General features: G+C 46.8%; 1 protein-coding gene across 5 annotated transcripts in view; it reads right to left on the bottom strand.

Moving 5' to 3' along the window:
• The window catches only part of AGRN (agrin), a 243119-nt gene that overhangs the window by 25778 nt on the left and 203530 nt on the right, over window positions 1-13811 (bottom strand). For all 5 annotated transcript variants that reach the window (XM_083752360.1, XM_083752361.1, XM_083752362.1 and 2 more), the window contains 7 exons: window positions 12085-12453; window positions 11014-11148; window positions 7098-7225; window positions 6386-6500; window positions 3497-3616; window positions 1887-2234; window positions 998-1190 (listed from right to left, as the gene is read on the bottom strand). In XM_083752360.1, the coding sequence (XP_083608486.1) occupies window positions 998-1190; window positions 1887-2234; window positions 3497-3616; window positions 6386-6500; window positions 7098-7225; window positions 11014-11148; window positions 12085-12453 (1408 nt within the window). The remainder of the gene's footprint in view (window positions 1-997; window positions 1191-1886; window positions 2235-3496; window positions 3617-6385; window positions 6501-7097; window positions 7226-11013; window positions 11149-12084; window positions 12454-13811) is intronic.

The following is a 13811-nucleotide window of genomic DNA, read 5'->3' as shown; positions in this document are numbered from 1 at the left end:
TTTACTTTAACCAATGCTGCTGGAGAAGGGAAGGCACAAAAGGATGCAGTGTTTTTGAGAGAATGAGAGCACAGAGGATAACATGGGGAATACTTCAGCAGCAGCCTTTTTGCATCCCACGCTGAATCAGGGGGCTATATTATACCACGACCTCTCAGAACCAATGTGGGAAGAAGTGAGACTTCCTGGGAAAAGGACTCTGCCACCTACAGAGTTCAATTTGGTAGTTGGTGGACAAAACCTGTGAAAATCAGGTGGCTAACCCTCTGCCCAAGAGGCCTGATCCGGTCCTTCAGGCGGACTTTTATGGCCTATCAATTTGGGTGGCAGTGGCACAAAGACAAGAAAAGAAAAAGCGTTGTATCCAACCACGTTTCACTCAAGAGTAGGCCCATTGAAATTAACAGACCTGAGTTAGTCATGTCCATAACTTTCAATGGGTCTACTCTGAGTAGGACTAGCAATGGATGCAGCCCCACCCCCCACCAAGCTCAGCACCCAACTCTTCTCTGCAGCTGATTTGCATGGATCAACTCAGGTAAGAGTGCATATGTGTTGTATGAAGTGCCCCCCCCCCCACTGCTGTTTGACAGCCCTCAGAGAATTGATCTAGGACAAATGTGGCCCTTGGGTTATGAAAGGTTGGTACCCTCTACTGTATGATATAGCACTTCCCACCAATTCTTGACACCGCCACCTGGGAAGATGCCCAGATTGAGGAAGGACACACTTTAAGGTGTCCCAGTGCACCCTGATTGATGTTTAGATGCCCCCAGCTCCAAACTCTCCAAGGGCTACATGGAGAGGACCTTACTGCCCCCAGACCTGAGGTTCCCCACACCTGCTATAGGTCTGTTGCTGAGGACTCTGGGAAATGCTGGACTAGGTGGGGCTTTGCTCTGGCACAGCCGGGGCTCTTCTGATAAGTTGTCTCTCTCAGCCTCCCCTCTGTTCCTGCAGCTGGCGTGGTCCCTGAGCCACAACAAAGCCCACTCACCTGAGCTCCACAAAGCCGTTGACCAGCGCCAGGGAGATGAAATCTTTGCCGCGGTTCTGCCCATTGTACAAGAGCAGCCCGCTGAGGTCAGAAGCCCGGAACTCCATGGCAATGCGCACGGTGTGGTACGCCTTCATCATTTTGAAGGCCAGGTAGGATTTTCCTCCAAAACTGGGGATGAAGTACCTGATCGCTGCAGAGGGCAGGCAGAGATGGTAGAGTGTAAAAGGTGAAGCGTTTTTTTAGTATTAAAAAAAGGCAAGCAGAATGGGAGAAAAGAAACAGTGCAAAAACCTTATTATATATCTGGAGTCTTTGATATTTGAGATAGAAAGCATCCCATTTCAATTCAAGCAAGGGCGCAGCAATGATCTGCAACTGACAAGGCTATAGCAAATGCCCTTGAGACTTGCAGATTCACTTGCCTTGCTGTGCTGAGACAAAAGACGTTTTCAAAATGCTGGCCTGCTCCCTGGGCAAACAGAGATGTGAGGCTTATCCTCTGCTACAGTGGTTCCTCGGGTTACATACGCTTCAGGTTACACACTCCGCTAACCCAGAAATAGTACCTCGGGTTAAGAACTTTGCTTCAGGATAAGAACAGAAATCGGGTTCCGGCAGTGCGGCAGCAGAAGGAGGCCCCATTAGCTAAAGCGGTGCTTCAGGTGAAGAACAGTTTCAGGTTAAGAACGAATTAAGTACTTAACCTGAGGTACCACTGTACTTCTCACTAGCTTTGGGCAGTCAATTTTTTTCAAACCTGGTACCACTCCTTTTTTTTGCATAATCACATACTGCAGGCCACCGTATCTGCTAGGCTCTTTTAAAAGGGCTCTGCTGTGTGTCCCCCCCCCCAACAAACACAGTACCACCTCACCAAGACACTTACATTTTTCACAAACTGCCCCTCCTTTTCCAGCCGGGCAACTGCAGGTGAATTCCCGGCCATCATCCTCACAGGTGCCGCCGTGCAGGCAGGGGTGGGAATCGCAGGGCCGTGCCGGCTTCTTTAGGGTTGGGGTCAGGCGCAGGGGCTTCTTCCTGGCGGTGGTGGCTGGAGCGGTGGTGACAGGCCTCTTGGTGGTGACTGCCCCGGTTGCTTTACCATTGGACCTCCCTGGGTACAGGGCCCGGGGAACAGCAGTGGTGGTGAAGTGGCGGGTGGTGGCGGCAGCCGGTGCCATGGTGCTGGCTGTCGTGGTGGTGGTCGTGGTGGTGAAAAGCTGGGGGATCCAGTCTAGGGAAAGCCAATAAAGGAGAAGTGAGTTTGGGGGGCACTGCTTAAAGAGGTCCCTTTCTTCTGGGGAAAGAAGGAGAGTTTGGATTTGATATCCCGCTTTATCACTAACCGAAGGAGTCCCAAAGCGGCTAACATTCTCCTTTCCCTTCCTCCCCCACAACAAACACTCTGTGAGGTGAGTGGGGTGAGAGACTTCAGAGAAGTGTGACTGGCCCAAGGTCACCCAGCAGCTGCATGTGGAGGAGCGGAGACACAAACCCGGTTCCCTAGATTATGAGACTACCACTCTTAACCACTACACCACACTGGCTCTCAACACCACACTGGCTCTCAAAAAGATGTGGCTCAGTGGTAGAGCACTTGCTTTGAATGCAGAAGGTCCCAAGTTCAATCCCTGGCATCTCCATGTAGGGCTGGGAGAGATCCCTGCCTGAACTCCGAGGGAGACAGTACCAAGTCAGTGCAGGCAATGCTGAGTTGAAGGGAGCAATGGTCTGACTCCGTATAAGATTGCTTTCTATGTTGCTATACGTTGCTAGCACCAAGCTTTCGGAGACCTCCAGGAAAGGCAACATGCACGATCTCAACTTGGACGAGGAAAAGCAAAAATTCTCTTTTGCTGACTCTGATTTTCTTTTGGGGGGGTGTTCAACACAAAGCATCAGACTGTTTGCCAACCCTTGTCGCCACACCTGGGCCTGAGCATTCATGCTCAAAAACGCATCTTGCAATCTGCAGGTATCGTCACACCTGAAACAGTCCCAGCTCTCAGATTGCAAAGGGTGCTTTTTACATATCAAGCACTTCTTTCTGCATTAAGAGAGCCCATCAATTGCAATGCGAACATTGTTCCTCTGCGCTTTTGCTGGGGACACAGCAGAGGATCAAAAGTGCGGGGGAGATCTCATGCTCATTAACTGTGGTAAAGCTCCTGTCTTTCCAAAAGGAACCAAGGAGGGCTTTGAGGCTGGAAAAAGGCAGATCTTCTCACCCCCCCCCATCCCCACACACAGGGGAGTCCAGATGAATCTCTGCGGCTCACAACTCAACAGCACAGAAACTTACCTGTGTTTCAAAACGAAAGTGGAAAGGAAGGGGGGACAATATGCCAGTAGGCACTTTTTGATAGGCTCCAGGCATGAAAGCAGCCAAGTGGAGACATCTTTTGAAAAGGAAAAAAGCACGACCCAGGCAGAGAGGGAAGGAAAAGGCAGGAGGGGGGAATGCAGATGAGGATTGGCCTGGGGGGAGGAACTCACCAAAGTCCATGAATTTGATGTTCTCCTGCTGGGGCCTTTTCACGAGGATGGTTTTCTTCTTGGAGGCTTTGATCTGCTTCAGAAGGGCCCTCTGGATGTCGGCAGCTGTGTAGGTGGTGGCTGCAAGGACCCAGGAAAGGGAAGGAGGGAGAATGAGGCACTGGGAGGTTTGAAACATCCTTTTCACGCAACCCTTGGAAACCATCCCCTTTCATTTCCCCCCAACTCCCACGGAAAAGAGTTTGGAGGGCCAGCGGGCAGTCAGTTCCAGCCACAGACCTCCCCTGTTGGTCCTTGCTGCAGGGCAAAAGGCACATCTTAGGAGGAGGTATTTTTTGCCCTCTGGCTCAGACGTGTTTTGAGCTTACAAATGACCTTCTTATAGGCAAGAGCCTCCCTTTCTCTCTGTCTGGTTAAATATAGGGCTGTGTGTCGACTCTGTACTTATTATTATTTTATTCATTCTTTTTAAATGGACATTCTGCACCATGTTAATCCTACAGGTAAGAGATAGAGGGTTGGATCCAATGCTAGTCCTACCCAGAGTAGACCCAATGAAGTATGACTAACATGTCCATTAATTTCAATAGGTTTACTCTGAGCAGAACTTAGCTAGAGACAAGCCAGAGCTTTGCTCTAACTGGAATCATGTTTGGAACACAAGTACAAAACCATTTTCATGACCTAAGGCAAATTTATGCTTGTTAAGCCACCCTTCTGGCATCTGAGGCTTTGTCAGGCATCACTCACACATTTTCAAGTGTATCTTCACAATCATAAGGCCTAAAAACCTGCTATTATTTTTTTTTTATGGAAGTTCGGGAGTATGATGACATCATATGCTAAGATGATGGAATAATCCATCTGCTCTGACCTTCCACCTCCCTTCTTAACAATTTTAAGAGTCTCAAAGCTTGGGGACATCCTAATAATTACTGGCAAATCAAGGGTTGTGCTCTCCTCCTCTCAGGGAGTAAAAGAAAAATAATCTCAAGGACAGCACTGGAAACTCAACCACAACAGATTAAGAAATGGACCCTACCATGGCCTGGAAATCTGTGCACTTTTCCAAACAGGATTATGAGCTCTTTCAAGACAGTTTAAAGCAATTTTGAAAAGATCTTAAAGAGCAATAGAACACGGCATTCACAGATTTTAAAAGTGAAATTAAGGTGGAACTTAAAGGCTCTATCTGCAAAACTTACAGATTTGTCAGCCGCAGCCAGTGAAGCGTTGGAACTCAGAATGAGACATAAATCTGCCATTAAGAAATTAATCAAAACTACAACAAATCTCCAATCACACACAGAATCATGGGAGAGTTAAAGCAGGAGGAGCAATTTTAGATTGAGGGGAGGGGTGCTGAACAGGTTGAGGGGACTGAAGGTCTGAAAAGAAAGCATTTTCATTGAATGGCTTAACAAGCAATTTCCAGCCTTAAAAGTAGTCCTGAGTGATGTGGAAAGAGCGCACAGGGCCCTCACTCCTTAGCTGCCTGCAGGGCAACGACCGAGAGACTTCACAGCCAAAATGGTGTGATTTTATTTAAAGGACTAAATCATGAAAGCAGCCTGAGATGCCTTGGATCTATCTGTATAGGGACAAAAAGTCTCAATCTTCAATTACTTGTGTGCTGAAACGCAACTGAAAAGAAGAGTTTTTCAAAAAAATACACGGCTTTGCTCTGTGACTCTAGGATACAATACAAATGGGGCTACTCATTTAAACTAATTGGACTCAAAAATAATAATGCCGTTGTCAGGCAAATTAGAATTCCAAGAAGATAGCTGTAGGAAGAAGAGGAAGAACAAGCAAATGAGGATCTATACAAATGGCAATGTAAATAAAAGAAAAACAGCATAAAAATCCTATGGGAAAGCAAATACAATGAATGGAACACTTGAATGGAATTTTATTCTCATAATTTAGTCCTAGAATATAGTTTGGAACCTTCATTTAATAGCTGTGCATGAGATCCTAAGAAATAATACCTGGGTGACCTGTTAATTTGCTGTGTATTAAGTTGTATGTTTGATATTCAGGAAGAGCAGTAGAAGTAGTGTTTAACTCATTCCCTAATCCATGCACCTTTTCCATGGATTCACCAGTTGAATCCATATGGTGTCTCTACCAAGGAGACTCTATGAAGGGTAGTGGTTTATTAATGGTTAAGCTGCAGTGCTGTATTTGGCTGGAAGGGAGCAGGAGGGAAATGGAACAGAAGAACAAGGATGAATGTCAGTGCTATCATATCTCAACCAAAGGAAAATACGATTGTCTTGCTTTTAAAATACCATCGTGAGTGTAAAAATGTGTTCCTGGACTCTTAATGATTTAGGTAATCCAATAAAAAGAAGGAGGGTCTGGAGGGCATTAAAACAAAATTTTGTTTTGCTGCAAGAAACACATATGAAAAATCAGCTGGAATCCAAAGCACTTATAAAGCACTTATCTAAAAGGTCTTAGTAGTGTACTCAGCCTTGTGTGTGTGTACACCCACACACACAGAGGAAATGGTATCTGGTGGAACTCTATACCAAACACCACTTCCCATGTCTGCGTTTTCCCCACCACTTCCCATATATTGTCTGTGTTCTCACAGAATAAGGGCATGCACCTGTTGGGTCAGCCCAGTGAAAGTGATCCCTGTTCTGCCCTGTGGAACGCGCTCCCATCAGATGTCAAGGAAATAAACAACTATCTGGCTTTTAGAAGACATCTAAAGGCAGTCCTGCTCAGGGAAGTTTTGAATGTTTGATGTTTTATCGTGTTTTTAATATTCTGTTGGGAGCTGCCCAGAGTGGTTGAGGAAACCCAGCCAGATGGGTGGGGTATAAATAATAAATTATTATTATTATTATCCAGCAGAAATCGGAGTGTGGCACTCACCTGGGTCAAAATGAGACTCGACGATGACACGCACGGCATTGCTCTGGCCCAAGTCTCGTACCCGGATGCTCTTGAAATCCTTCTTGACGTCAGAGTTGCGGAAAAGTTCGTCCAGCTAAAGGTCCAGCAGGTGGGGCAGTGAGAAAGTAAAATCAAAGCAAGAAGGGTTATGCTACCATTTCACATGACTTCTGTCTTTTAGTAAATATATAACACAGGTACGTGAACGGTTTTGAATATTCTGTAAAATATACTGTAATCTCATCTGTTTCTGATGTTCATGCTATGAACCACCAGAGAAGAAGTATCAGCAGGCTTGGTGAAGCCCTGAGATATGTGAAAGAAAAATCTTTAGAAACATTTGCAGAGGGACCTTTCAGGTAGACTGAGCTTGCTCAACAGCTGCAGCACATTGGGAAAGGGAATGCAAAACCAGAGGCACGGGGGATAGGAGGGAGATCTCAATGGAGTATCTGGAATCTTGAACAAAGACCATCCACATGGTAACATTTTGTTGCAGGTCTCGTTGGTTGCTCCTTTAGGGTCCACTTAACGAGAGGAAGACAACCTCAAGAAAGGGAATTCCACAAGTGTGGAGGCTACCACTGAAGAGGCCTACCCTTAATGCACGCTAACCAAATCGTAGGCCAAAGTGGAGGGCTTCTGGGGCTGCTATTAGGGCCTCAGCATATTCCTATTCATTTGTGCTCACCGCGCTTTCGATGCTCCTGGCAGTCTCCCCAAAGAGCTCTGATTTGGGGTCAGCCATCTCTGGTGTGTAGAAAAGCTCTTGGCCTTCCACCTCTTCCAAGATGAGGACCCCCTGGAAGACTTTTGTTGCTGAAGGGAAGGGGTGGGAAGTCAGAGGAGGAGACACAAATCTGTTAGCTCAACAGAGAAGCGAACAGCATTAATGAACAACAACAACAGAGTATTCACAGCAAAGCAACCATAAAGAGTGTTCAGTCCCTTGGCGGGGGAGGGGAAGCGAGAAGATGGCAGTATATGGGTAGTGCCAGAGTCTGGGGTTAGTCTGGATGGGTTGGGGGTGTTCAGCGCTATGGAGGTTAGTATTTTGAGAATGCTGGGTCAATAAGGCGAAGGCTCCAAGTGTTTTAGAATCGGCAGAGTTTACCATACAGGTTCCTCCAAGCTCCACCCTGGATGGTGGCTGTCCTGGACTGGCTGAGTAATAAGAGAACAAGACGGTTAGCTGGAAGAAGGAATACATGTCACATAACAAAGGCTGGGGGAGTGCGGGGCTCACATGCAGAAAACGTGGGCTTCTGGGAAACTCCCAAAGGGACAGAGAGAAAGGAAAGAGGAGGCAGAAACAGCTGCCGCATGGTATTCTCTAAGAAACCACAGGAGCAAGGACCGAAGGGACCCGGGAAAGGACAAGGGTGAAAGTGAGTGGCTACGGTCAGGTAAGGGTAAGGTTTAGTGGCAGCATGAGAGTACTGCCATAAACCTGTGTTTTAAAAATTTTAAAAATTGAGGGTTGTATCCAATGCCTGTTCTACTTTTAAGATTCATTTAAGATTATGGATATAACTAACTTAGGTGCATTGGTTTAAGTGGGTCTATTCTGAAAAGGGTGTGGCTGGATACAACCCTATTCAATTATTTCTTTTGCAGAAATGTGACGCCCCCTTTGCGAACGCCAGCATTTTGTTATACATACAGATTATTTCTGACACATTAACATAGCAAAACACCTTTAAAAGCAGAAGAGAATTTGAGTACTCTGTATCCTTAAAACACAAATGAAGGAGAAAAAGGAGACACATGTGATGAAAGCAATTCAAACATTTTACCAGCCTAAGCCTTAATGTGACTTAGTGGGATTCCTATGTTTGATATCATCTCAGTCCAGCTATATGTGGTCAGCATCCTATTTCTTTCACAATATTGGGGAGGGGGATGTATTGATTATGATGCCTCCTTTCCCTTTTGACTTCATGTGCATGTTGAATTATGAATATATTAATTTTAAACAAGTCTTGATGGAAGACACTTATTTTCCCAGTTTTACTGATGCAACTTCCTCTTATTTTCTACCACATTTCTACATTTTCAAAAAGACAAAAGTAAAGATTGTTTTTCAGAAAACGCTGTCAATGCCGGGGACAGAATTTAATTTCTCAAAAAGAGAGGTGGTGGGGATTTTAAAGGTTTTACCCAGCTTAGTCCTGCTTAGAGTAGACCCACTGATTCATGTCCATTAATTTCAGCGGGTTGACTCTGAGTAGGAGTAGCATTGTATACAACCCTAAACATCTGGCCATTTGCTATGCTTTTCTATTCTGAGAGTTATAATGAGAGAGAAAAAGGGATGTTGACATTCGCTTCTGTAGCACTAGGGACTGGAAGCTTACTTTTTGTGAAAGTAAAATACATCAGTCCTCAAATAAAGCCATGCAGGTTTGCTGCTTCAGCTGCTCTATCCAAATGCATTATTTGGTTACATCTGTTCTTAAATTTGTGTTAGATGGTCTGCTGGGTTGTGTGTTTTTTTACGTTTTGAAATGCTCCAATGTGGTTTTGTTTTGTTTTCAATTGTGATTTTTATTAGGCTCCTTTGGGAGGAAGGGCAGCATACACTTCCCTTCAGTAAAGATAAAGCCACTTCATGTGTCCACAGGGAAATCAGGACACTCACACCTGGGAAGCATTCTGATTATGAAGCTTAACCCACAGCTCAGTGGTAGCTGAGCAAAAAGTGTCCTGCCTGCTGAAGTCCCAGGCTCAATCTCTGCTCAAGTTCCAGAGGCGTCAGCCATCTCTGCTCGTCTTTCAGCAAAAACAGCCAAGGGTCTTTAAGGTGAGACATTGTGCTGTAATTGCTACGGCTGAGGAACAGAGCTGGACTCGAGAAGCCGCTTAGGCAGATTGCTCTAGTTTTGGTATCAGGCAAATCTACTCAGCCCATTAGGTTGCTGTTGGCTGCCCTGTTTTCATTCCCTCTGCAGTCTCTAGGAGGGTCTGAAGCAACCTTCTTCCTCAGACGCATTGATGTTTCCATGGACTTCAAAAGACCGCCCACTCAACCCCAGGAAAAACAGGCAATGAGCAGCAGTATCACAATGGGCATGGTCAGGACTGCATCCTTTCAAAAGAATGGGGAAACACAAAGCAACTAGGCCAGCCTCCTAGAAGACATCAGTGGGATGTCTGTAGCTGTCAGTCCTGCAAAGTCCAGTGCTACGAGAGAGGCATTTCCCCCCCTCTCCATCCACTTCCTCCATAATTTCATAAATTATGATGTCGCCTTTGAATCTAACCTTTTCTCTAAACTAAAAAGCCCCAGATGGTATAATCTTTCTTCCTAGGGAAGTTGCCCCACCCCCTTGATCATTTTGCTTGCTCTTTTCCAGCTCTACCACATCCTTTTTGAAGTGTGGTGACCAGAATTGTGCACAATATTCCAAATGCTGTTGCACCAAAGATTGGTATAGCAACGTTATAAACGGTTACGAAATCAGCTCCTTCCCAAATGTTCCCTTTACACCATGGTCAGACCTTCAGGAGCCTTTGGACCCAGACATTCCAGCCACCATACTGGATTCTCCCTCTTCCGCTGCCTTGGCCCTCAAACCCCTCATTGTTATCCCCAAGGCCACCACAGCAGAGCAGTCAAGGAGCCAGGCAGGAGCTTCAGGGCAGCTGGCAAAGTGGCCCTCCAGATGTTGATGAGCTACAACTCACCTCAGCCCCGACCAAACTAGGCCAGGAGGATTTGGGCTGATCAGAAATCAGTCCAGCAACCTCTGAAGGGCTGTGGTTTCCCCATCCCTGGTCCAAGGGAATGTTTACATTGTCAACATTGAACGTAGGCTGAAACAGGGTTGACTGCCATGGTTCGCCTCCTAGAAAGATCCGAAGTTTTGTGAGGGAACTTAAGGCCTGGTCCCTAAAAGAGAATTACTTGACCCAGGGTTCACTGACAGTGGAGAAGTAGGTCAGGAAAAACAGGTTTGAAATGAGCTAGTCTTCAAGCGTCGCCAAGGACAGAGTAACAATGCTGACCAAATTTCACCAAGGTGCATGGCCGTCATAACCCTGGAGTCTGAATCCGCAACTCCAGGGGATGAGGGCAAGGACTCTGAAGCAGAAGAGGGCATGCAGGGTCAGCCCCAGAAGGGCTTTCGGCCCCCACTCCCATCCCGAGGATGTGATTCAGAGGACTCCCAGGAAAATGTGAGGCTCCCCTGTTCTGTCACAGCAGGAGGTTACTAGAGAAGACTGGGTCCTTGAAGTAGAACAGCCTCTTGAAATGCAGCTGGTGCTACCAGTAAGGCTGTTCTTTCTGCTACTATGTAAGGGCTCCGTTATAGCTTGTTCCTTCTCAGAACAGCTTCAGAGCTCTGTGTCCCTGGACCTTGCCTTGCATCCAATCCAAACATGTGCCTTGCATTCCAGCCTGAACCTTGCCCCACACCCTGGCTGGGCCATGCTGTACCTCAGAGCACAGCAGTACCCTCTTTTGCAAAACTACAATTTGCAGAGTCCCGGGCCGACAGTTTAATGGATTTTAAGCAGAGCTGGGATTCTGTTCCCAACTAAGGTGAGTTACAGACCACTTTGCCCATGGAAGTCAGGCTACAATTGAACAAAACTATATTTACCTGGGCAGTTGCTTCCCTCTGCATCGGCAGCAGCTGTCTTGCCATCAGAGCAGCATCCCAAAGGGGTGTTATAACATGTGGCCCTCTCTATAACTGGGGTGCTCGTGACCCTCGCTTCTTCCATCTCCTCGTCCCCTGCATAACAACAGGAAGAAGGCTTTAAATCTTTTTGGGGGGAGAGGAAGAACTCTTAGGATTCTAAAGTTCCTATCATGAGAGGTTTCTTTGTGGGCATCCTGTTGTTTTCCTCGATCAGATTCCTGCAGGACAGGTCTGTGAAAAAGGGCTACCACGTTTACTGTGAGGAAAATATTAGCAAATTTGCCTCTGAGAAGAGGCTTGCTGGGTCAGTTCAAAGGGGCTCATCTAGTCCAGCAGCCTTTTCTCACAGGAGCCAACAAGATGCCCCAACGGGAAGGCCACAAGAAGGACACAAGCACAACAGCAAATCTCCCACCTTGTGGTTCCCACCAACTGGCATTCAGAGGCATGGCTAGTAGTCATTGAGAGCTTTCTCCTCTGTGAATTTGCCTAGTCCACTTTTTAAAGCCATCCCAAGAGAATACAATGAATAGGAACGAAAGGAGAGCCTTCCTGGAACAGGCCAATGGCCCATCATAGTCCACCCTCCTCTTCTCACAGTGACCAACCATGATGGGAAACTTGCTAGGTGGACAATGAGAGCCACTCTCCCCACTAATGTTTCCCAGCAATTGGTATACAGGGGCATTCTGCCTCCAACGTTGGAGGGGGAATATAGCCTTAAGTGGCTAGTAGCCAATGAGAGTCTTGCACTCCAAAGCCACACGGACAAGAAACTTGCTTATGTAGGGTCCAACCAGACCCTGGTAGTCACAATTTTTTTTAAAGAAAAACTTGATCAGCAAAGCCAGCCTAAAAATGTGGTTCCCCCCTTCCAGAGACATGGCCTTCTCCGCAATGGCACCCAGATCACAACATGCCATTTTAGGTATAAAATGCCTGGGAGAATGCATTGCCAGGCCAATACGACCCCTTTGCATGGTCCTCCGGCAACAAAGAACTGACATCAAAACGGCGCAGCCAGCTCACCGGTGGAGCTTGCGCCACTGCCTTCTTGGTCTCCACTGATGCCCATCTCTGGGTCCCCACTGCCTTCTGCGCTGCCTGGCTCAACGTAAGCTGGCTGGCTGGTGACTGGGACAACCGGGGCAGTCGACAGAGGTCGGATTGTGGTCTGGCGGACACCATGCGTGGTCCAAGCAGTTGTGGCTGGGCGAGGGGAGGTGCTGGTCCGTCGCGTGACTGGGTGGCTCTGTGGGGAAGCCTTGACTTCAAAGTGCTGGGAGCTGCCTGGCGTCCTGGGCAGCTCAGGAACCTGGGGGGTGGCTTGAGGGGTTGGAGGGAGAAGCGATCCCAAGGTTGCAGGTGGTGTAGCGTGGCTGGCATGAGTGATGGATTCTGCAGGGAAAGCAAAAGGAAGGCAGTGGTTAAGAGGCAGGCCAGGACCAGTCAGGCCTGCAGAACACATCACCTGCCAAAGCTGGCTCAGCCCACAAGTCACATATGGGGACAGAGAAGTGGGTGAATAAACCTCATGGGTGCGGCTGTCTGTAGTTTGCAAAGCACTTAGAAGGCTATCATAAGAATGATCTCCATTGAGTGGCTCTCCAGGGTTCCAGAGTTTCATAGCATCACCTGGAGATCTCAGGGACTAAACATGTGACCTCTTGCATGCAAAGCAGGCACTCTACCACTGAATGAGGGGCCTTCCCTACTTTTCAGATTGGTGACAAGTTTGCATGTGTGACACATAGTGCTTCTTCATCGCCATGTTAAAACTGGAGCAAAATAGTTCTTTTAGTGGTGGTGCCATCAAGACTTGGGGGAACCTGTCCAGGGCCCCACTGGGCAGAAGGGAGCAGGAGGGACCTCAAATACAGTAGGATGTGCTGACTGCATGTTGGAATGGGTGAAGCAATGCACTTTATTATTTAAAGACATACACACATACCCTGATACACAAAAAATGGCCACGGAGTCAAGAGTCTAAAATGACTTAGCTCCACTGCTGATTGTGAGATAACAGATTTCCAAAGCACGCCTTTGGAATTTGAGACCTGCTCCCATACCAATTTGTTTGCAACTCAAGTGAGTACATCAGATTGGCTTGCATATCACATGCCAAAATCAATAACCTCTCATCAGGCACCAAGGCTCAAAAGAGTGTATATATTTGCTCTCTTTTGTTTCAGAACAAATCTGATATCTGGCTTTTTGACAATTACAGGGTCGAAAAACCTGAAGGCTCGTCATTAAGATTTGAGCCCTGCTTATTACATTCACACAACATCGGAAGGCTGAATAGCTCCCAGACCTTAACTCAGACCTTGACGGCAGCTTTTGACATTTGGATCTTTCCACTGGTGTTTTTTTAAAATGGACATTTTTAGCTGTGGATCTGTCTCCTGTCAGCCCCAAACAGCATTGCCAATGGGCAGCGATGATGGGAGTTGTAGCCCAACATCAGAAAGGTCACAGTATCCCCATTCATGTTTTGTGAGGGCCTACTGGGTCTATAAGGCAGGTTACAAAGGTAAAAATAAATATATAGTCCTGTGTCCATTTTAGCTGGTCCATAACCCCACAATTGCATCCCCAGCACCCCTGGTAATCATAACTGATTGTCAGTAGTAGTTAAAAAGAGCTGTTTAAGATTTGATGCCTGAGTTTGATCCCCACCCCCACCTTCCCTGTCCCTTTCCCCTTGTGTGTCATTTTTTAAAAAGTACAATGGTACCTTGGGTTAAGTACTTAAT

Source organism: Podarcis gaigeae (assembly GCF_964106915.1).
Source record: "Podarcis gaigeae genome assembly, chromosome: 8".
Lineage (NCBI taxonomy): Eukaryota > Metazoa > Chordata > Lepidosauria > Squamata > Lacertidae > Podarcis > Podarcis gaigeae.
This window is presented reverse-complemented; position numbering and strand designations above follow the sequence as displayed.